We start from the raw sequence: 24054 nt of genomic DNA, 5'->3' as shown, positions 1-24054 counted from the left end.
CAAGCTAATGTAATTACTACCTGTTTATAAGTGCACTTCTTCAAAATGTCATTTTAAAAATGACTTACTGGGGCACCGGGGTGTCTCAGTTGGTTGAGCGTCCAACTCTTGATTTTGGCTCAGGGCATGATCTCAGGGCTGTGAGATGGAGGCTCTCTCTCTTTGGCCCCTCCCCCATCTTCCCTCTCTAAAAAAATTAAAATTAATTAATTAATTAATGGCCTATTTATAAATATTCTGGCTCTATCTTGCTGCCACTGCCTACTGGCACTTGGCCTGTGATTGTGGACAGCTTTAACCAGTCTACGTTCTTTTGTCTCTGGATTTATATAGTGTCATTTTACGTAAGTAATGTGTGCTTCTGGACTGCCTGGACCTTATAGAATCCAGAGCCAGGAAGAGTTCAGCTCCGTAGAGCTCCTATGACCGGAGCGAGGATCTGAGCGGAACCCCTCATCGCTCACACCTCATTGCAACATCACCAAATCCTCTTCCTGATGGCCACTTCAGAATCACCACCTTAATGGCCTCCATTCTTCCTTGTTAGCACTCCTTTAGGGGAGAAAACACTTTCTCCACAACAGGGAGTTCTCTTCAATTGAGTATTTTTTTAAAGATTTTATTTATTTATTTGAGAGAGAGGGAGCGCGCATGCGCACGAGAGAGCACAAGCGTGGAGAGCCAGGACCCCGGGATCACCACCTGAGCTGAAGGCAGATGCTTAACTGACTGAGCCACCCAGGCGCCCCTCTTCAATTGAGTATTAAGTGCTCGGGAAAGAGCAGAATGAACAAGGAATGACACAGGTATCTTGGCCAGGACGGCCACAGGATTCAAAAGAGAAAGAGACAGAATAACCGGCTTTGGATAATTTCACCAAGAAGACAGTAGGCATGAAGGGAAGGAAAAGATGAAATCTCTCTTGTTAATAGGGCTTGCCAAGCCCAGGACGGGAAGCAGGGCGCCTAGGACCAGGCGCTGCTCAGCCAGACGCCATTGCGGCCTGTCCCCCACCTCCCCCGGCACTCCTGTCACTAGAACCTTTGCAGGAGCTGCACTGGCTGCCAGTTTTGAGGGGTGGGGTGGACGGGTAATTCCTCAGCTGCCAGAACATCTGGGTGCCAGACCAGGGGGTGTCCTCCCCAAGCTCCTCACCCCCACCCCTTCAGGGAAGGGGACTTATTTCCTAGCGTTCCAAATTGGAATGCGGAACCCATTTTCCCAGGGACATAGGGCCACATCTGCCACTTGGTGTGTGAATTCTACAGCTCAGCCACACTTATTAAACAGGCTGTTGTGGGCCAGCCGGAAAACTTAATCAGCACACAGAACCTGGTTTCTAGGGGGAAAATGTTTTCTGTGTTCCTAACAGTACCTTACAAATCAACTTTTGGAAAAGACTCCGTTTTACATGGAAGAATGCCTGGTTGTGTGGTCCCAAATTAATGTCCACCTCTGTTATACTTTCTCCTTGTCCTTTCAAATAAAGGATGAACAATTACCCTGGACACTCCAAGCACTCTTTATGTTGGAACTGCCCATGATTCGAGAATCAAGTGATAACACAGGAAGACGATGAGGAGAGCCTCAGAAATGGTAACAGTTGACAAGTCCCGCCTGTTTAACGGGGCCAGGCAGTTAGGGAGGAGCCTCCCATGGGAAGACAGGGCTCCTGCCACCCCAGCTTTCCCAGGAGTCTGCTAGGGCTGGAGCCCGGGAGCCTAGCAGAACCAACGGCTTTGCTGTAGAGGCCACACACAGGAAAGACTGGTGTTAAATGAACGCTACACAAAGATCAGGGAGGGAGGAGGGCCATGAAAAGAGGAAGCACTGCGGGCTGCTTTCCGTGGCAGCTCCTCTAGCCAGTTTCATCTGCTGCTTTCCAGAAAGTTCTGCAACGCCTTACCCTAAGGCTTCTGTCTTCAGAACTGCCCCAGCCTCCCAGTCTGTAGAGATGGCGGCACACACTCAAGCCTTCAGCCACCTACCACCTACACTGTACCACTGTATTTATTCTGTGGGTGTTAGGATTAGCTCTGGATTTCCAATGAGAAGGCGGACTCTTGGAAGCCCAAAACTGGCCCCCACAGACCCAACCTGGGGTTCAACGTATGTGAGAGCCTCGATAAATAATCATTCACTGGCTGATCAACAGGATGTACTGGCAGAGACACTTACACACAAATCAGGCCTCAAATGCAAGCCCCCATGAAGCCAGTTCTTTAAAAACTTTTTCACTTCTGGATCCTGTGTTTAGAAGACTGCCTGTCACATAGCAGGCGCTTAATAAATATTTGATGAATTGAGGAAAGTTTAGAAGCTCTTGCCAACAGATGATTAATCACAATTGAAGAAAAAGCATTGCCAAAATTACAGTAAAGTTCAAAAGAACAGGATTAAGGAAGAAACAATTTCCACGTGACTTTCCAGGAAACGCCTATTAGCTAACATAACAATACGCCTGTACTCGTCGGCAGAATTAAGCCGCTCAATTGTGAGATGACCAGAGGTGCTTCAAACTCCAAGGTTGTGGGTTTCATTGAGTTATGTGCCCAGTTTGGGCCAAGTCTGCAATTGCTGGCCTGTCCCGGGTAGTACAGGGGCCTTTCATTCTCCTCACAAAGCGCCATGACCTACGCATCACAGAGAAAGGAAGTGGGGAAAAACTGGAGTTGGCTCTATTTTTTGAACTGTTTTTGCTTTGCTGGAGTTGGCTGTATTTTTTGAACCGCTTCATGGTAAATCGCTTAAAGGGCAGACACTAGCAGCCAAACTCACCTGTTCATCCCTTACTCCAAAACAGGCTCTGAGTCACAGCCAGAGCACAGTGGGACGTGGCAAAATATGCCAAAGGAACTCACGAGAAGCAAGAAGGGGTGAGAGGCAAATCGAAAGCCTACAATCCACATGCCCCAGCTTAGACCAGCTAATCTGGGTAGGAAGGATGTTGTGCCAAAGTTACAACCATTTTCTTTATTTAGAGATCACCCTCAACAGTATATTTGGCAAAGACTTTTGGCACTCCTTGCCAAAAGTCTATGTGTGAGTCACCTTTTCAAAAGTATGTCATTTTCAGAGATGCCCATCAATGCCTAACAGACAATTAATTAATGTTCCTCCATCTGATCTCAAACAAGATTTACACCTAGGATACAATCCAAACATGGTGAGGTGGGTGTTTGGGAGCTCACCTATCAGACATGTCAGGAATGGTGCTTTCCATGAATATCCATGTCTCTCAGCTTAATGGAACCCAGCCTTTAAGTGCCTACAGAATCCAATCCCCAGGCTTCAGGCCGGCATTCAGATTTCTTCTCAAGCCCATCATTTCTCACCATCGTCAACTTGTATGCACCAGAATCCTTCACTTTCTTCACTGTGCCTCTCTCCGATACGCACACTTCTCCTTATGAAAAAGGCCCCTTAACCATTTGAACCCCAGCTGTCCTTTGGGGCCCAGACAACATCACTCCCACTCCACGGGGTCTGCCCCAGGCACTACACCTCAGTACACAATAGGCTTCTTCTTCTGAACTCTGTGTTACGGTCTAGACTCTGGACCCACTAACTTGGATACCTCGCCATATGCCACCATCCACCCTGTTAAACTCCACGATTTCCCATACTGCCTCTTCCCACAATGCCACAGGCACAGCACCCACCGTACAGACAGCAAACAAGTACTTGCTGACTATGATGCTTTCCTTTTCACCTGAAAGTTAAACAGGTATTTCTTCCACCAGAAACACCTGTCCTTCTGGCATGCCTTCCCTGAAAGGAAAGACAGAGAAAAGGTCATTTTTTTTTTCTAGTAGAACCTGACCAATCAGGGCTCATCTATTTTTCCATCACTTGGTGAAACAGAGTCTTCTTTGGAAGGCTGTGATTGAGAGTCGTGAAGAATGCTGACAAAGCATTTATCTCACCAAAAGGAAGTGAAGGTACTGCCTGGGATCACTTGGGAGAATCACAGTTACAGAGTCCTAAGGTGCAAGTGTCACACCTTGAAAACCCAATGAAATCAAGACAGTTTGGGTAACATAAGAAATAAGTGTGGGGCGCCTGGGTTAAGCGTCTGCCTTCGGCTCAGGTCATGATCTCGGGGTCCTGGGATGGAGCCCCGCATCGGGCTCCCTGCTCAGCGAGGAGCCTGTATCTCCCTTGGCCTGCCTGCCTCTCTCTCTCTCTGACAAATAAATAAATAAAATCTTAAAAAAAATAAGAAGTGAGCTGAGGACTGGAAAAGCAGAGAAGGTCTTCCATATGACATTATGGGACCTAATTCACATACCATTAATTTTCTTTTCTTTTTTTTTAATGAAACAGTTTGGCATAAAGAAACAGAGTAAATACAGTAAATACTGTATTACGAGAGACTAAGCTTTCTTTTTATCCTTATTTTCATTCATTAAAGAGTCATTTCTATGAAAGAAAGTCAACTCTTGATAATCTACATATAGACTCTTAGATATACAAGCTATCTAAAATACATTTTTAAAAAATTCATCCGGGGTCCTCTGGGTGGCTCAACTGGTTAAGTATCCGACTCTTGGTTTCAGCTCAGGTCATGATCTTGCAGTCGTGGGAAATAAAAAGGATAGTATGTAAAATCTGGCACATAAAGGAGTCACCCACGAGCTCACCAAAACCATTGTTTTCCACTCTGTGGTCTTTCCTGGAAGGTAATTTTGCGATCCCAAATCAAGACTTGCCCCAATCCATAACACATTCCTAAACACCAGCATATCTTCAAAGAACGCAAAGTGGTCATGCTACAGCGCAAATGCTTATTCACACTATCACAACATATACGCCCCCAAAGAAACGGTTACACTTCTTTCGTTGTTAAAATACTGCATTCTCTTGGTTTGCATACGTTTCTCACAAATTATTGGTAAACAGCCCCAGTTTGCTGGAGACCTAGCCATGAAGAATAGAGAGATTATAAGATGGAATGTTCCTTAGTGTTCAGGCCTGCTTTCACAGGCTGGGCTCTTCATAAAAGATGTGAAGAGCTTGACACCTTAATGATGCCTCTTAAAATAATGTCCACGCTTCCAAGGGTGGAGAAACCTGCCTGCTATTGTCTAGAGCGAGACAAGCCCTTAATAACAGTGTCATTCACTGCTTTGCAAACTGCTGCCTTCCATCTTACCTTAATTTAATCCTTTCTTTTCCCTATTGCCCGTTTCAATCCCTCGGCTGATATGTCTGATCTCTGTAATAATATTCAAGTCCCCAAGAAAGTATAAAGCTGGGATTTTACTCTATTTGTTTTTAAGCAGAACTTAATTAGGAAGGTAAATCTTCTGCCAGAAGTCAAGTAGAAATGATGGGTGGCTCTATGCTCTTTCGGATGAGCCCTCTCTGAACCCGTACACCCCTCTGCGTGGTAGGGTCCAAGTCGGCCAGGCTACGACAAAGCCTGGAGCTAATCAGACAGATGTCTGGCATCCTAAATCTTTCTTCCAGACGACAGCAGAGGAAGGGGCAACGTCACTACTGAAATGCAGAGGTGGAGCAGCTTCTGGACTGGGTGGACATATATCCCCTCTAAAAAGTTGGTAAGCGAAGGCCCTACAAAACTGACAAGTGCCCTCACCCTTCTTCATTTGCAGTTCAAAGGCCAGACCTTGCACTTCCTTTTGGTACTAACCCCAAAGTCATCACCAATCGTCCGGCATACCTTCTGCTGTGCCAGCAAGGACTGACCCCCCCCGGGGGCTACCTCGATGATAACCTATGACCAGATAAGAATGGGGCCGGAGTAGGGGATCGCTGGCCAAGATTGTGTGGTTCTAGTAAAGAGCTATATTGTGCTCTGGTGCCCCCAGAAACAGCCTGGATTAGAATCAACATTAAAACCAAATTAGAGGGGGCGCCTGGGTGGCTCAGTCCTTAAGCATCTGCCTTCGGCTCAGGTCATGATCCCAGGGTCCTGGGATCGAGTCCCGCATCAGGCTCCCTGCTCCGCGGGGAGTCTGCTTCTCCCTCTGCCCCTCCCCCCTGCTCGTGCTCTCACTCTCAAATAAATAAAATCTAAAAAAAAAAAAAAACAAATTAGAGTGAATGGGATTTAAAACAAGATAAGGGAGACTCAATTGGTCAAATTTTCTAACGAAATGCATTCCATTTGGTATTATCAATATACATTCAACCCAACCCACAAATGCCATGTTTCCTTTTTAAGTAGTACATACCGTGTTTTTTTGTACAGAAGCAATTGATTTTGATTTTCACCCTCTACTATGCCCAATTTGACAGATTTATTACTTATTTCCCCGGCGCAAGGGGAGACTTTTTTTTTTTTGTCGGTCATCACCAAAAATAGAAAACCATTTGTTGAATTGTTTAATTTAACTAAAACAACAAGCATCTTGCTCTGGGGTGTATTTTTAAATTTCAAGCTATTGTAACTATAAAATGGATGTGTTTGTTTTAAAAGACACAGAAATTAAAAATAAAACACACGAAAGACACAAAAATTAAACTACTTCATCCAGGTAGTAAATGTGAGAAACTGAAAATATTCTTTTATCACCTTCTAGTTTCTGCATAGACTAGAAAAGAGCAAAAAGCATTCCTGATTTTTCAATTCCAAGGGGAATCCATCCAAACTGTTTCTATTATTAGCACACAAAATGGTAGCTAAAAAAGTTTCTGTGGTTAACAACTGAATAATTCATAGTCTCTGAAGAATTCGGTTCCTTGGTCTTCTCCAGGTCCTCCTTAGAACTGGAGTCCCACACACCTCTAGTCCTGAGTTCTTATAAAGGAAACCATATACAAATTGTTTCCAGCAGTTAAATATTGGCCACCCTAAGCATTCAGAACAACATTCAGACCAACAGCAAGACAACCAGCTGGAGACCTTTACATGAACTTCTATAACAGGTTCATAAAACTCTTAAGATTATACATAAATTGACAGAAATTATAATTAAAGGTTGCAGTCTCTGTTCTGTGGGTATCACTGAGCCACAGCATCACTGAAATTTAAACTGCCTTTATGTAGCCCTCCAAATAAAATATGTAAACAAATTAAACAGGACATGTAAATAATTTTAAACACATTTCAGTACACTCTAATCTAAATTCAAATTATTTTCTATGATGTGAGGCACTGAGAATTTCAAGTACAAAAAAAGAAAAGCACTTCAATTAGTGAGTGAAAGATGTAAATAATGTTGAAAGGCCTGATGCGTGCTGGTCAACACGAGAACAGAGGCCAAGGCCGCCACCACGATTCATCCAAAGTTCCCAGAAAACATTCAACTCGGTTTTGCCTTCAGAAGAGGGGTGTCAAGTCTTAGAAAATATGTAGGCATTTTACCTTCAACTTTACTTTTTAAAAAAATGTTTTTTTCCACAAGCAAGCAGTCTCTGTCCAATAAAGCATGGAACCAAGGAAAAAGATGGCTGGATTTTGTTTTCCTGTTTTAAGGTTCCTCCCTGTTTAAATTCTCCAAGTAACTGGTATAAAAGCTCAGAAACCTGGGAGAAGCCATCATCCCAGAGAGGCCACAGTTTACCCCTGCCTGTATCCAAGCTTTTTGTTTGTTTGTTTCACTAGGCTCCACACCCAGCGCGGAGCGATCTCACCACCCTGAGATCAAGACCTGAGCTGAGATCAAGAGTCAGACACTTCACCAACTGAGCCACCCGGGCGCCCCCCAAGTTGTTTTCAATGTTAGGATTTCAAAAGAAGATCTCTCTCTAAAGTATGACTCACTTCTTAGAGTTTGCTTAACATAACTAAAGACTTAAGTGAACTTTTTTTTTTGATAACACTATGTGATCATTCATGAACACTAGTCTACTGGGATATATTAAAATTCCAGTTAGGAACTAGCTTTCATTGAGTCTGCTCAGTGCCAGGCACTGTGCCAAGTGCTTTCTCTGCTTTCTCTCGTTTCCGGCTAAGGGGTAGTGTATACCTGACAATAACAAAGCACACACATTACCTACTGCTACCACCACGGAAGTTAGCACACACCTAAGAAGTGGCCGACCCAGGTCAGTTCAAGTCCAAAGCCCAGGCTCTTAAGCACTGCACTCCTCATGCATGCGACTCCTCAAGAACACAGGTTTCCCTGACCAGGATTCAAACCCAGACCAAGGTAGGGGAAGTCACAAATTCGAGCCACTGGACTGCACAGCATGTGCTGAGCTGCCTGACCCCACACCAAAGGGCCCCAGATGGTTATGTATTCGGGGCTCTGCTTTTTAGAGTTTTCCTGCCTCCTTTCCTGGCGTGCTGCTGATTTCACTGTTTCCATGTTGTGCGTGGATATGTACCCTTTGTACCACTGCCAGCACGTCTAGTCCCTGGCAACCCCCCTTCTCCCTTTATCACGACCTTCTATCTCGATGCTGTTCTCCAATTTACAAAGTGCTTCCACATACCTTATCTCATCTAATCTAATTTTCTATTTCTAATCCGTTTGGGGATGAGCAACCAGATTACCCATAATTCCAACATGCTTAGATAAGTAAAAGTCATTAGGCTCCAAGTGAGATCCTGAGGCAGTCTCCCAGGAATAAAGTGCGGAAGCCTTAGTGCAAAGAGGTGGGGGGAGGCATCTCTTCTGCAGTCCAGACCTTCCCTCACCACTCACTCATGCTACTGGTCGTTCATTTAATAAACATTTACTGAGTACCTGCTATGCGCACATGTTATATTGAGTGCTGGGATTATAAGAATGATCAACCTTAGCTTCCTGCCTTTGAGAAGTGCCAAGACTAGAAGAGAGATAAACGTGTCCACAGATCCCTGTAACAAGAGTGGCCCGCCAGCATTAAGATAGCCTGGCACAAAGGATTATGGGAAGGGGGACGAGAGTTGCCCAATCCAGCAGAGAAGATTTTCTAGAAGATCTGAGGCTGTGGAGGAAGCTTGGTATCTCTTTCTTTATGGTTCTCAGCTAGATGGCAGACACTGGAGGTTGCCAGATGGCTGAACTCTAGATAAACCATGGAAATGGTTCTCAAATCTGGATGCACATCAGAATCACTTGGGGACCTTTCAAAACAAACTAATTACAAGACATGGTGGCTCTGGGAAACTGTCGGGCGGCACCTACTCAAGCTGAACATACACATACCCTGTGGCCCAGCTGTTCCATTCCCATGTACAAACCCAACAGAAATGTCCACCAGAAGCCAGGCACAAGACATGCACAGCACCCAGCAGCACTGTTCACAGCAACCCCAAACTGGAAACAACCCAGATGTCCATCAACAGGTGAATGGATAAACAAAAGATGGTACATCCACAGGATGGGATACGACTAGCAATGAAAAGAATGAACCATTTGGATCCACAACATGGGTGACTTGGACAAATGTTACTCTGAGTGAAAGAAACCTTATACAAATGAGTACCTACTATATGATTCCACTCATATAATGTACCAAAACAGAAAAAAAAAAATGAATCTATTGTCTTAGAAGTCAGGGCAGTGGTGCCCACTGGTGAGGGGTGTGTCTGGGAAGGGGCATGAGGGTGGCTTCTGGGTGCTGATAATGTTGTGTTTCTTAACTGGTGTGCTGATTATATGGATGTGTTCAATTTGTAAAGATTCATCAAACTATATACTTAGAATTTGTGCGATTTCCTGAATTCATGTTACATTTCAATATGATGTTTATTTAAACACTAAAAAAGAAAGAAATACCAGGGTGCCTAGGTGGCTCAGTTGGTTAAGTGTCTGACTCTTGATTTTGACTCAGGTCATGATCTTGGGGTTGTGAGATCGAGCCCGGTGTCGGGCTCTGCGCTCAGCGGGGAGTCTGTTTCATATTCTCTCTCCCTCTCCCTCTGCGCCCCCCCATGCACTCTCTCTCTCTCTCTCTCTCTGAAATAAATGAATCTTAAAAAAAAAGATTCTCTCTCTCCGTCTCCCTCTTTCTAACCCTTTCCCTCTCTAAAAATAAAAGAAAGAAAAGAAATACCCAGGCCTGGGCCTCACTACAGACCAATTAAGCTCAGTGGGGTGGGGGTGGGAGAACCCAACATTTGTATTTTGTAGAAGCACCCCAGATGGCTCTGATGTACAGCCATATCTGAAAAGCAAGGGGCTTGATGATCCTGTATTTATCAATAGCTCCTTTTGGGGGGACAGTCCGGCACATGGCAAAGGGAATGAGTTCTGGACTCAGGCCCATCAGCAATGACATTCTGATTTGCACTGACGGTGTGGGGCATTTATCTGGATGATCCCCAAACCTTAGTTTCCTCCACTGTATAATGGGCACAACACCACCTCCCTCCCAGGATTGTTGGGACTTAGAGCACCTAGCACAGTACCTAGAATATAGTAGGTGCTTAAGAAGTGGTAGCTAAGTGGTAGCTACTCCACTCCTTTTCCAATCCTTTGCATCTAAGTTCCTAAGTACAGTGATGAGCAGATCGCTGCAAATGCACAAAACCAACGCTCTCCAATTTCTCCTCCTGAATGAGTTTCTTTGTAAAGACTGAAGTAATATTATACCTGGACTAATGATGTCAAACGAATATCGGACATTTCTGGGCCCTAGTTTGCTCACTCTATTCAGCACCTGCTATCCCTGAAGATGAATGGAGAGGACACGGACCGTACCATAAATACAAACCACAGACCCCCCTTTAGAAGGCTTTACTCCTGCCCTCATCCTTAAGAACAGCGCCAGCCCTGTGCGAGCAAAGACAAGGCCAAGATGTGAGTTGGCAGAAAGAACAGAAAAAATGAGTAGCTTGGAAGACATACCATCCGTAAAATGTGCCAGATGAAACGCTTTTGTATAAAATGTCATAGTTTAGTAAAAACAAACCAAAATCCTGAGCTGAGAGCAGAAGATCCAGGTTGGAGTTTTGATGCTATGACTGGTAAGCTGGATGACTTTAGTTAACTAACTTTTCGGTTTCCTACATGCTTTACAAGGGCACTGTGAGTTTCAGATAAGGTAGGTAGAAGGCAATCTAAAAAAATTAAGTGGCAAAGACATGCAAGACACAATACAAGCTGCAAATTTACTTTGTTCCAAACTCCAGTCACCAACCACCACCACCCCCGGAGACTGAGAACTCTCTGATATTAACCGCTCCGAGCACACCCAGCCTGAAGCTCGCTTATGTAAGAAGGGACTGCAGCACTGCCTGGCATGTAGCATAATACTTTACTTAAGAGAAATCCTTGGAAATGCCTCAGCTGAAGTACAAGGGCAGGCCCAGGCCTTAACGTTTTGGAGAGAGGTGCTCTCAGTCACAGAACACCAGAACTGTGGCTGGAGCAAATGATGTCATCCAAGCTCCTCTTACCATGGTCAATGTCAAAATTAAGATAGGAAGTTCAAGGACAAATTGTGGGCTTTCCAGGCAAATAGAAGTTAGAAAAGCAGTTTGGACCTTAGAATCTTGTGGTTAAAATTGTTACTACTTTACAGAACATCAACCGAAATGTATCCTATTCTGTGATTTTTTTTTCCGGGGTTACGTGAAGCTTTTATTCACAAAACCATAAGTAGTTGCGTAGGCAAATATATTCCCTCATTCCATTTGTATTCCCACTACACATTAAGAAAAGAAAAAAACTCGTGTGAGTCACCCCTATAGCCCAAAACAATAACAAACCAAAAATAAAAATAAGATTTTTGAAGAGACAGAGATAAACTTAAGGGCTCTCCACTCTAGAGCTAAGAAACGAAATAGCTCAAATACCTGTTGGGTTCCTAAATGACTGGAAAATGAAACTCGGAATTAACTACGGGCACGTTGGCACACCTTGCAGAGTACGGGTCTTCCCCCATCCACAACCCATTCCTGCGACAGACCTGTGTACTCGACGCCGAAAATATCCGCAAACGTGCGGATGCCGGGGACTGAGCTGGTGGGGGTGGGGGGAGGCATCAAATTAGTATCGAAAATAGTACTGTTGACTCCTGCCCTGGTTCCGGGGGAAAGAAGGAATCCTGTCCGCCGCAAAGCCGGCGGCCAGAGCCGGACAACTCGCCCCTAAGTTTGGCGCGTCCTCGCTCCGCGCCCTCGGCCCCCGGTTCCCCCCGCCCCGCGCGCGCGCCATCCCGGCCCCCGGGATCCCAGGGCACTGCCAGGCCCTGGCCAAGCACCGACCCCGCGGCTGGGGCTGCGAGCCTCGGCAGGGGGAGGAAGGGCGGCTCCTCTGCAACCCGGGTCCTTCGGCACCACCCTGGCCCTTGCGTTCTCCCCTTCCCTTGACAACCCCCCCCCCCCGCCCCCAGGCAGGTCACCTGGCTCGGCCGCTGCCCGCCGCTCCTCCCGCTGCTCGCTCGCTCGCTCCGGCCGCGCCGCCGCCGCCGCCGCCGCCGCCGCCGCCGCCGCCGCCTCCTGGAAGCGGCTCGCCCTCGCGAGTCACGGGGCCGGCGAGCGGGCGGGCGAGCCCGTGCCAAGGCTGCGGGAACCGTGCACCCCAGCCGGGGCTGGGACCCTGCCCTGAGCGCGGCCGCCACCCGAGCGAAACTGGAGAGCTGGGCTCGGCTCGCCCGGGCGGGGAGGGGCTGCTGCAACTTTGCTCCCGAACGCGGGCGAGGAGGGGGCGCCCGTCTCCAAACTCCGTGCCGCGCCCGCCACCTCGCCAGCCTAAGGATTTTCTTTATGCCTTTTTTTTATTTTTTTTTTAATCTAAAGGGAAGCCAGATTCTTGCCCTCAAGTTCTTGCTTCCAGGGCCGTGCGGCTCGGCGGGCGGAGGAGCGCGGCGCCGAGCGGGCTGCGGGAGACGCGCCCGCCGGGTGCGCTGGCGGCGGGCCGGGCCAGGGCGGGCGGGAGCCGCTGCCCGGGGACCCCGCTGGGCTGCGCGCGCTGGCCCCTTCGGGCCTGGAGCCAGAGCCCGGCAGGGAGAGCGGCCTGGAGGGACCGGGCCAGCGGCGGGGAAGCGGTGACCCGGACCTGGATCGCCGAAGTAGGAACTGGAAGTGACAGCGGCAGGGCAGCCGCCGCCGCCGCCGCCGCCCGGGTAGCCGTGGCAGCGGCAGAAGCCGCGGAGGAGCGGCGGCGGCCACACTGCGCATGCTGCTGCCGCCTGCAACCGCCGAGCCCGGGGCCCGCTGGCGCCCGGCCTGCCGCCGGCCACTGCCGGAGCCCCGGGAGGGAATCCCGGCCTCGCGGACTAGCCCTTCCTGGCGGCCCGCGCCCTCCTGCCGCTCGCCGACGCCACTCGGAACGCACCCCTCCCCCCCCCCCCCCCGCCAGCTCTGTGCCCAGCCGCCGAGACAGCGGGAAAGGACGCGCTCTCCGGCGGCCCTCCACATCTGTCCCTTCCCCAACTGTCCTGCATGCCCTTCCTGGGCTCTCTCCTAACAGGACCCAAGTCAAAGGGGCCTGTTAGGAGCATAAAAAGGCTCATGATAGATGGGGAATATTTACCGCCTCACTTGAAGTCCAGTTTTTACAGAAATACGATGCAGTCGGTAAAAGATTAGGATGGCCCGAGCCCTGGGTGTCAGTCAATGTAACTCAGGGAAATTCCGTTAGGAGTGTCAGATTTGCTCAACAGAAAAACAAACAAACAACTTACCGATATCCTCTTTAGTCTTCCCACTAGCACAAATTGAGCAGCTAAATATACAAAGCTCTGCCCAGCAGAAACTCATGGACTTGAGCCAGTTAAAAACAGAGTATCCAACAGTTAGACATTACCAATCCCTACTCTAGTCTCCTTTCACAGATGAATCAACTGAAGGCGGGGAGGGGGGGGGGAGCTCTGACTTCACACAGGTGGCGGACTTAGCCTTGAAGGAGGGCCCGACTGATACCCATTACAGCTACTGACCTCACTCCCCCAAGATGCTTCTGCTCTCCCGGAGCTGAAGCTCTCTTATGGGAGATTTAGCCTTGCCTCTTGGTCATGAGTAGATCTGCCTTCCTTCCAGAACTACCTTCATGCAGAGCAGTCCCTGGGAAATGGCAAATCGTCCATCCCACAGGCCCCACTTTGGGGATGGCATCCATGCTGTTCCAGTGACAAGGCAGATGGAGTGACTCAGGAGACAGGAGGCAGTGAGGGGGTGGGGGCAAAGAAAAGCCATACTGATACCAGCTGGTACTGGAAAGAGAAGGAGAGAGAAAAGAAAGAAGGGAGGGAGAGAGAGAGAGAGAAGCACTAATTGAGCCTTATATACATTCAGTGAAATCCTTCATGAGCAAAACATCTTTTTATAAAAGTAGGCTTGGCCCAGGAGCAGAATAGGAGATAGTAGGGTATCCCCGGCAGTGGGTTGGTACTAAAGGTGGCAGGGGACGAAGCAGGAGTACCAGCTGGGGATGAGGCCAGGAGGAGAGCACGAGGGCTGTAGCCAGAACAGTGTAGTCAAAGAGGTATCACCCCAGGCCACTCTCAATTGATCAGAAGAAGTATATCTGTCCCTCCTCCTCCCAAGTTCAAAGGCAGAATGAAAATAAAACCACCATTGCTAAAATAGGTTGTCAGAGGACTTCCTGGTCACATTAGTGACACTCTACCTAGATATGAGGGTTTTCCCATATGTTCTAGATCTTCTCTTGAGGCCTGAGTGTCCTCCCTGCCTTCTCCATTCTGTAAACAAATAAAAAAGATAGAGCTGGTTCACAGAAAAGGAAATACAAGTGGACTATAAAGGGGTAAGAAGATGTCCAAACTCACTAGGAATCATGAACCTCAAATTACAGCGGTAAACGAAATATCATTTTCACCCAACATTTTAGCAAACATGAAAGATAAATAATATCCAGTGCTGCCAGGGACATGAGGGAGAAGGCACTTCCTACTCTATGGTGGTAGCAGAGCTTCATATAGCATTTTTGTAGGGGATTTGAGAATATCTATCAAATTTTGACACAGTAATTCCATTTCTATGAAGAAAAATGCTTCAAGAATAATCACAGATGTACACAAATCCACCTCTATGTGCACATACAGCCCCATGAGCCGCTGGGACTTATCCCAGCAATGCAAGATTGATCTAACATATGAAAATTAATCAAAGTAATATAACATATCAAGATAATAAAGGACGAAAACCAATGGTCATCTTAACAGATACAGAGAAAGCATTTGACAAAGTCCAGCACCCTTTAATGACCAAAAAAAAAAAAAAACCCTCAAAAAACTAGGAATAGAAGGGAATCCTTCAATCTGATAAAGGACATCTATGAAAAACCCACAGCTAACAATCCTACTTAATGGTGAAAGACTGCAATCTTCCCCCTAAGATTAAGAACAACACTAGGATGTCTACTTTAATCACTTCGATTCAACATTGAACTGAAGGTTCTAACCAGGCAACTTAGGCAAGAAAATGAAATAAAAGGCATCTAGACTGGAAAGGAAGAAGTAAAACTATCTCTATGCACAGATGACATGACCTTGTACAAGAAATCCACAAGGAATCCAAAAAACCATTAGAACTAATGAAAAAGTTCAGCAAAGTTGAAGGATACAAGATCAATATGCAAAACATCAATTGTATTTCTATACACTTGCAATCAACAATCCAAATATGAAATTAAGAAAACAATTCCATTTACAATAGCATCAAAAGGAATACAATTCTTTGGAATAGACTGAACCAAGGAGGTATAAGATGTGCACACTAGAAACTATAAAACACTGTTGAATGGAATTTTAAAAGACCCAAATAAGTAGAAAGACATCCTGTGTTCATGGATCAGAAGACTTAATATTGTTAGGATGGCAATACTCCCCAAAGCCATCTACAGACTGAACACAATCCCTATCAAAATGCCAGCTGGGTTTTTTTGGGGGGTTTTTTTGTTTTTGTGGAAATGGACAGGCTGATCCTAAAATCCATATGGGCACACAAGGGATCCAGAATAGCCAAAATGATTTTGAAAATGAAGAACAAATTTGGAAAACTCATGCTTTCTGATTTGAAAACTTATTACACAGCTACATTAATTGATTGAATGGGGAAAAGAATAGTCTTTTCAAAAATAGTGTTTAAGAGAATGAATTTGGGAGATGCCTGGGTGGCTCAGTTAGTTAAGCGTCTGACTTTGGCTCAGGTCATGGTCTCAGGGTCCTGGGATTGAGCCCCACGTCGGGCTCTGCGCTCAGTGGGGAGTGTGCTTGTCCCTCTGCCCCTCCTCCCGCTTGTGCTCTCTCTCTCTCTCTCTCTCTCTCTCTCTCAAATAAATACAATCTTTAAAAAAGAGAGAATGAATTTGGACTCCTACCTCACACCATACACAAAAATTAACTCAAAATGATTCAAAGACCTAAATGTAAGAGCTAAAACTATAACACTCTTACAAGAAAACATAAGTATAAATCTTCACGACCTTGCATTAGACAATGGTTTTTTCGACATGCTACCCAAAACACAAGCAACAACAACAGAAATAGATCAATTTGACTTCATCAAATTTAAAAAACTTCTGTGTTTCAAAAGATACTATCAAAGTTGGGGAGGTGCTTTAGAGAGTGCTTTGTTTCTTAGATGTCTCGGCAGACCTCCCTGACCAGTTGCTAGCTGTGTGGTCTTCCAGAGACCCTAGGACACTACAGCCATCTGAGAACACAAAGATGGAGGTCCCTTGGAGAGGCCCACTGGCCACCCAGAGGTTCAGAAGGCCGTTGCTCTTTAATGGGGCCGTCGTGCTCCACAGCCAGTACTCAAGATGTCACTGTGCTGCTCCATCTCTGGTTTCATTTTTCTACATTTCCCAACTGACCCTTTCAAGCCCGCACTCTGTCTTTAGAAAATAACAGTGTGTTCTGGGGGCGCCTGGGTGGCTCAGTCAGTTAAGCCTCTGACTCTTGATTTCGGCTCAGGTCATGAGCTCAGGGTCTTGAGATCAAGCCCGCATAAAGGGCTCCATGCTCAGCGGGGAGTCTGCTTGCAATTCTCTCTCTCCCTCTCCCTCTGCCCTCCCCCTACTTGTGCTCTCTCTCATGCACGCTTTCTCACTCTCTCTCTCAAATAAGTAAATAGAATCTTTAAAAAGTCAAACTCGAAAAAAAAAAAAAACAGTAAAATGGTGGTTACCACGGGATGGGGAGATGGGGAGATAAAAATTGATATTGTTTAAGGGCACAAACTTGCAATGAGTACTAAATAAGCCACAGTGATCTAATGTCCGGCATAATATTGAATACAGACAATATCGTACCAGTATTATGTGACGTGATAGATACCACTGCAACAGCAATCATATTACAATATATAGAAGTAGCAAAGTAACATGCTGTACACCTTAAACTTACATGCCAAATGTCAAATATATTCAATTAAAAAAATTAATTTTAAAAATGGTAAATATTTGTGTCTCAGTCTGTCTCCTAGCTAGCTACGTGGGAGCTTGAGACTGGATGGTCAATATTCCTGGCTGCGGGGTTCCCCCAGCTCAGCTTTCAGTCTCATGCCTTAGGTGCATTATCTCATTTGATCCTTAAAACAATCCTACGCAATAGATATTATTAATGTCTCCTTTACGCAGATGAGGAAACTGAAACAGAGAGAGGCCAAGTAACTTTTCCCGGAGTCCACAGTCAGTAACTGACCAAGCCAAGACTCTAATCCAAGTCTGTCAAACTAGAGAAAGTTATGTGCTTAGCCGTAGTGCCAGATACCGCCTTATTCCAATATCCCTATGATGTTCAGGCCAGCCTCAATGATCAAAGAGAGACAAAAATATGCCCAGCGCCTTGATTCAAGAAATGAAAATTAGCATATACTTTTCAGAAAGATTTGTACCCAAAGTGGGTGAAAATATTTTAAGCATTGGTACTTAAAGGAGTAAGCATTAGTTATCATCAGAAAAATCCACTTCTGTGAAACGACTCATTATCCCACAGTGCTAGACCCAGGAGGTGTTTCTGTATCATCTAGTATTCTTAGAACTGCAAAGAAGCTCAGGATACCTTCTGGCAGCTTCACAGCGCAGAAATCATTGGCAACCTCACCACGTTTTTATTTGTCAAATAAAAAAGAAAATGCCATGATCTGTTCCATAGTAGACATCATTCTAGAAGATATATAGAGAGGTCTCAGGCTACACCTACCTCAAAAGACACACACACACACACACACACACACACACACACACACACACACACACACGTGCAGAGACACACAGCTAACAGTGGGTAACAGGGACACCTGGAAGAAAATATTCTGAGACAACTATAGCCTGATGCTGTAGCTAACTTTAGGAAAAATTCTGAAGCAAGTCAAGTCTATCTGGGGCAAAGCGACTTGTATTACTACTGATAATAATAGCTAAGACTTGGAGAAATACTTACTAGGCGCCAGGCACTCTTCCGGGGACATGAATTCATTGACATCTTATACTGATCCTATGAAATGGGTGCTGCTATTATTCCCACTTTATAGGTGGGGAGACTGAGTCACAGTCAAGGAACATGCCCAAGGTCACAAAGCTACTCCTGAGAGAAAACTGAGCATTTGAACCCAAGCAATCTAGCATCAGAATCCATGATCAACCCACTACTAATACTTCTCCACAAAAAATGCTGCTAAAAACGAGTCTATACTTCTTATGTCCCTGGTTCTCTGCTGAGCACTGTACATACATTAACTCATAGATGTTTTTCAGGTCCAAGCTCTTAGCTCTAAATTATGATGTAGTATCTCATTTGATCCTTTAAAACAACCCCATGAGGTAGCAATTATTGTGTCCATTTTACAGATCAAAACACTGAGGCAAATACCTGAAGAAAACAAAAACACGAATTTAAAAAGATAGGCACCCATACGTTCATTAAAGCATTATTTGCAATAGCTAAGATATGGAAGCCACCCAAGAGTCCATCGATACATGGATGGATGTGGTATATATGCACTCAAGCATAAAAAAAAAAAAGAATGAAATTTTGCCATTTGTGACAACATGGATAGACCCAGAGGGTATTATGTGAAGTGAAATAAATCAGACAAAGAAAAACCATTACTATATGATTTCACTCATATGTGGAATCTGAAAAACAAAACCCAACATAGCAGAAACCGACTCATAAAAAAAAGAAAAGAAAAGAAAAAGAAACCGACTCATAAATACAGAGAACAAGCTGGTGGTGGCCAGAGGGGAGAGGACCGAGGGGATGGCAGGAACAGCTGAAGGGGACGGAGAGGCACAGACTTCCAGTTATAAAGTAAGTAAGGCACAGGGATGAGAAGTACAGCACAGGGAACATAGTCAGTAATTTGTAGGGGCGGCTGGGTGGCTCAGTCAGGTTAGGCAGCCAACTCTTGATTTCGGCTCAGGTCATGATCTCAGGGTCCTGGCATCAAGCCCCATGTCAAGCCCATCATCGAGCCCCCCACTGGGCTCTGCACTCGGAGGCGAGTTTACTTCAGGATTGTCTCTCTCCCTCTGTCCCTCCCACCCCCAAATAAATCTTTAAAAAAATAATATTATAGTAACATTGTATGGTGACAAATGGTAGGTACACTTATTGTGGTGAGCATTGTGTAACGTATAGAATGGTCGAATCACTACATTGTACATCTGAAACTAACATAATATTATATGTCAACTATACTTCAATTTTAAAAAACCTACAATCTTTTTTAAATGAATGTATAAGACTTCAGCATCATTTGAATGTACTATAATTTATTTGACTATTCACCTATTGCTAGATACTGATGTTGTTTCCATGGCTTTTGCTTCTGCAAATAAAGATGTCTCACATACACACACACACATAGACACACGGGAACAGAGAAATTAAGTAATTTGACACTCAGACAAAAGTATCACCTCCTTTCCAGCAATACCCCCATACGTACTCTAAGGATCCATATAATATAAAACAATGCAATGTACTTTAATATACAATTTCTACCGCAGGGGTAGGTTCTCTGGGCTTTTCAAGGCCTCTGTTCTAAAGTGTTAATAGGGGGGTGCCTGGGTGGCTAGGTTAAGCATCTGCCTTGGGCTCAGGTCATGGTCCCAGGGTCCTGGGATCAAGGCCCGCATCGGGCTCCCTGCTCCGCGGGAAGCCTGCTTCTCCCTCTCCCGCTCCCCCTGCTTGTGTTCCCTCTCTCGCTGTGTCTCTCTTTGTCAAATAAATAAATAAAATCTTTAAAAAAAAAAGAAATACATAAAGTGTTAATGGGAAAAAGTGACAATATGCTTTCCTCTCTTCCCAACTCAGGGGGGTTACGGTGACCCCCTAGAGCAGCCAGTTCCCCCTAGCAGGGAAGCACCCCATACAACCTCTGTCACCGAAAGCCTGTTTTCAGGGCTCGGATGCTGTATTAAAAGAATAAATCCCATCCTAAGTTTTGATTTGGTTTGGTTTGTTTGCTTTTGGCACTGGTTTCTGGAGAAGACAAACTAGCAAGCCACCCCTGGAGACCACCAATCTTAACCATGGTTTCCATACAATGCTACCCCAGTATGACAGTCAAGATCAACCGAGGACTTGCAGTACAGCACCATCCTCACCAGCTCACCAGTGGGGCGAGGCACCCCGGGCGGGCTTACCTGCACTTGAAGTGTTGCACATCCTTTCAGGAAGTCACTGATGTTGCTGAGGCAATCAGCTTCCGTTTGGGGCTCCGAACAGTACTAGAGAAACACAGTCAGAGGTCACTTGGACACTGTCATCCCATGCCAAGCATACCATAGTCCTCATGTTCTGATAACTAGATAGGTAGGCTTTCTAAGGCAGGGGACACATTGCTATCAATCCAGGAAGAGAAATAACCACTGGAGGAAGTGATGTAACAGTCTAAACGGTCGGTCTCTTTCAAATGTCACCAAACTTTCAGTCCCAAACCATCTAAATCTACTGACAAACCCTTTGTTAGCCTTCCGCCGAAGTGCGGGGGTAGTGAATTGGATCCAGACTGTTTTTTGAGCTTTGGTTCTTGCTTTTAATCTATTACTTTGCTCCCTCCTCCCCCATGATAATTTATTAAAATCCTGTTCTCCCATTTACTGTTTGCTACATTTGGGAACAGTTCTGTATGCTGTGCTTTAGTACTGTTTTTCTTTTTTTCAAGTTTAAGGAAACTTAAAAGAAAATCAATTTACTTGATAAAAATACAAACTGGTTCAAGAAGGCAAAAGAATTCACGTTATGCTCACGGTCACGTACCCTGCTAACCTTAAGAGCTGTAGGATTCAACCTTTAAACTTCCTTAAAGTGCCTACTTTAGAAATGACCCATCCTCGTGATCATGGCTTTCCAACATTAAAACTTTTGGCTTTTTAAAAGAGGGTAAGGTTAGTTTCACTTTGAACACATGTTGCATTCAAAACACATATCTGGTTTCTATTGTTTTAGCAAACCTTTTCTGACATTTTGGATTATTTCTCCTGGTTGCCTCTGTTTCAAAGGATATTTTATTTCTTTGAGCAGAAAATCGACATCGATTCTAGCCAAACTGTCAATAAATACCATCAATAGGGGCGCCTGGGTGGCTCAGTTGCTTAAGCCACTGCCTTCGGCTCAGGTCATGATCCCGGAGTCCCGGGATCGAGTCCCGCATCGGGCTCCCTGCTCAGCGGGGAGTCTGCTTTACCCTCTGACCCTCCCCCCTCTCATGCTCTCTCTCTTCCATTCTCTCTCTCTCAAATAAATAAATAAAATCTTTAAAAAAATACCATCAATATCTCTCATAAATCATCCCATTATTACGCAGACTCATATATACCCCAAGTGCAAAATATGCCCTTGGTACATGGGGAGGTAGAACACGTATCTCTGGATGGAGCAAACGATACGGGTGTTTTCTCCTTGTCCCCTGGCACCAACGGTGTACCACGGTTTTACTATCTTTGGGGGCCCAACTGCGAGAGGATAACGTTTCATTTTCTGAGTTTCTCAAACAACAAAAACAATGAGAGAAGGCCAAACTCTTAGGAAGAGATTCAAGGGGGCGAGTCCCATGGCCTGAGCAACAGAACATCTCAAGGGTTACATTATTGCTGCTCTCTGGTGGTGAGCAATCCCAAAGAGACTGCCCATTTCCCTTACCTTTTCTAGAGAGCCCGGCCTAAGTCTGTTGATCAGTTTGCACAGCACTACCCCATTCTTCAGTGAGGACTTCAAGAACTGCTCCGGGTCACAGACGGTCTTTTTGGGGGAATCTAAAACTCCCAAGGATATAAGCCATGTCACGATTCGCTCCTCTGGATTCATCACTGAGGACCGCACAGCTCCCTGGGGCAGCTGCAAGGACTAAGCCACATCCGTAATTGCATCTGCTACTGCCTTCCGTTTTTATAAGTTCTCTTCTGTGGCTTGCAGAGCAAAGCGTTTCGACAACTTTTCTTAGATAATGGTGGAACCCACACGAATTACGGGATCTTAAAGCCACAGAGATCACACTTAAAAGATGAAGAAATAGAAGGAATAAAAATCCTTGGATGATGCTGGGTTTCTTTTTCCAAACCTGCAAAACAAATTCATGAGGGTTAAAAAAAGAAGAAGAAGAAGAAACACACAAACACCACCACCCCCCCCCAAAAAAAACCCCAACAGTGCAAGAAGCTGTAAAGGAAGGAAGTGAGGAGGATGCTGGGGAGGGAGGAGAGAGAAGGAAGCAAGTGCTCTTGGAAAACAGAGGGGACCTTGGAAATGAGACACTCATGGGCCAGTCTGGGAAAACACTGCCGATAAATAGTCTAGCCCCAGTGAAAACCTGGCTCCGGTCAGGAGGAAGATGCCAACTGGCTCTTAGGTCAGACAGATCCGAGCCTCGTGGGGAAGGTAGGCTGGGAAAATTCTTCCGAGAAATGGCCGGATGCCCTCATCCTGTCTCACAGAGCTGGTGTGTCGTGATCATTCCCCCTAGAACACCTTGATTGCCTGGTGATAATGTGCCAAGCACATGAAGACCACGCCTGCTGTCAGCCATCACCGTGTATAAGCAGAAGCTAGAAGAATGGCATTTTACTTTGCAGCCAAAACGCTGTGTTTAGGGAAAGAGGCTAAGGATAACATCTGACATCCTGTTTACTTGCATTCTTTAGCAATTCTTTTTCTGGACCTGGTTCCACTACACAATCCAGCTGCAGTACCCCTAGCAAAGGCGCAGACACAGTCCCATGAGCGGGTACAAAATACTTGAAACCAGAACTTTTGAGAACAAAAGAGCGCTTGTCCTCTGTCTATACTACAGTCTGGAAAGCTGATGCGTCCCCAACAAGAAACACTTTGCATTAAAAATGCTGCCCTGAAAAAAACAAACCTGGTCTAGAACAAGAGATCTTGTTATTCTCAAACATTTTCACAACCAGTTGAAAGAGTCATACTATTGGGAAACGTACGAGAAGACTAATGTGAGCAGCATAGCTTTAAACTGGCAAATGCATGGACCTCCCCGTCAGTCACTGCCCCTCCTCACGCCGGGGATCCTGCTAAGCTTCCGAATCCTTCTCAACACAGCTTTAAACATCTACCACCGAATAATCAGCTTAGATAATCCTGCTGAATGTTTTCAAAGCTTCCCCTTCTTGCCCTGTTCCTACCACTTACCACACTTCACTATTACTACTTGTTGATATGTTCCCTCCACCAGAATGTAACTTCTCTAGAGTAGACAGCTTGTCCGTCCTGTTTAACACTGTTCCCAGCAGCTCCAGGTACACAGATGTTTAAAAATGCTGAATGAGGGGCGCCCGCGTGGCTCAATCGGTTGAGTGTCTGCCTTTGGCTCAGGTCATGATCCCAGGGGTCCTGGGATCAAGCCCTGCATCGGGCTCCCTGCTCCGCGGGAAGCCTGCTTCTCCCTCTGCCCACTCCCCCTGCTTGTGTTCTCTCGCGCGCTGTGTCTCTCTCTGTCAAGTAAATAAATAAAATCTTTTTTAAAAATGCTGAATGAATGAGTGAATGAACTCCTATGTCTTAAATCAAAACTCTTTTCCTTGGTAATGATTTTTACTTTTATTGAGATATAATTGACGTATAATAAATTGCACATATTTAAGATGTCCGATTTAATGAATTTTGACATATGTATACACCTGCAATACAATCACACACACACACACACACACACACACACACACACACACACACAATCCAGGTAAAACTTTCCATCATCCCCAAAAATGTCCTTGTGCC

At 45.6% G+C, this 24054-nt stretch overlaps 1 protein-coding gene across 6 annotated transcripts in view; it reads right to left on the bottom strand.

Annotated features, from left to right (window-relative positions):
- Nucleotides 1-22471, bottom strand: part of ARHGEF6 (Rac/Cdc42 guanine nucleotide exchange factor 6) — a 96319-nt gene extending 73848 nt beyond the window's left edge. For 3 of the 6 annotated variants that reach the window (XM_027607898.2, XM_027607901.2, XM_027607902.2), the window contains exons 1-2: nucleotides 21964-22148; nucleotides 20466-20549 (exon numbers count right to left, since the gene is read on the bottom strand). In XM_027607898.2, coding sequence (XP_027463699.1) covers nucleotides 20466-20549; nucleotides 21964-22128 — 249 coding nt within the window. In that variant the 5' untranslated portion in view covers nucleotides 22129-22148. Of the gene's footprint in view, nucleotides 1-12246; nucleotides 12290-20465; nucleotides 20550-21963 lie in introns of those variants that run through there. The other 3 variants (XM_027607900.2, XM_027607899.2, XM_027607903.2) reach the window with 3 other exon arrangements.
- Nucleotides 22472-24054: the final 1583 nt, after the last annotated feature.

Source organism: Zalophus californianus, chromosome X (assembly GCF_009762305.2).
Source record: "Zalophus californianus isolate mZalCal1 chromosome X, mZalCal1.pri.v2, whole genome shotgun sequence".
NCBI classification, from domain to species: Eukaryota; Metazoa; Chordata; class Mammalia; order Carnivora; family Otariidae; genus Zalophus; species Zalophus californianus.
Note: the sequence above shows the minus strand (reverse complement) of the source record. Positions and strands in the feature narration are given on the sequence as shown.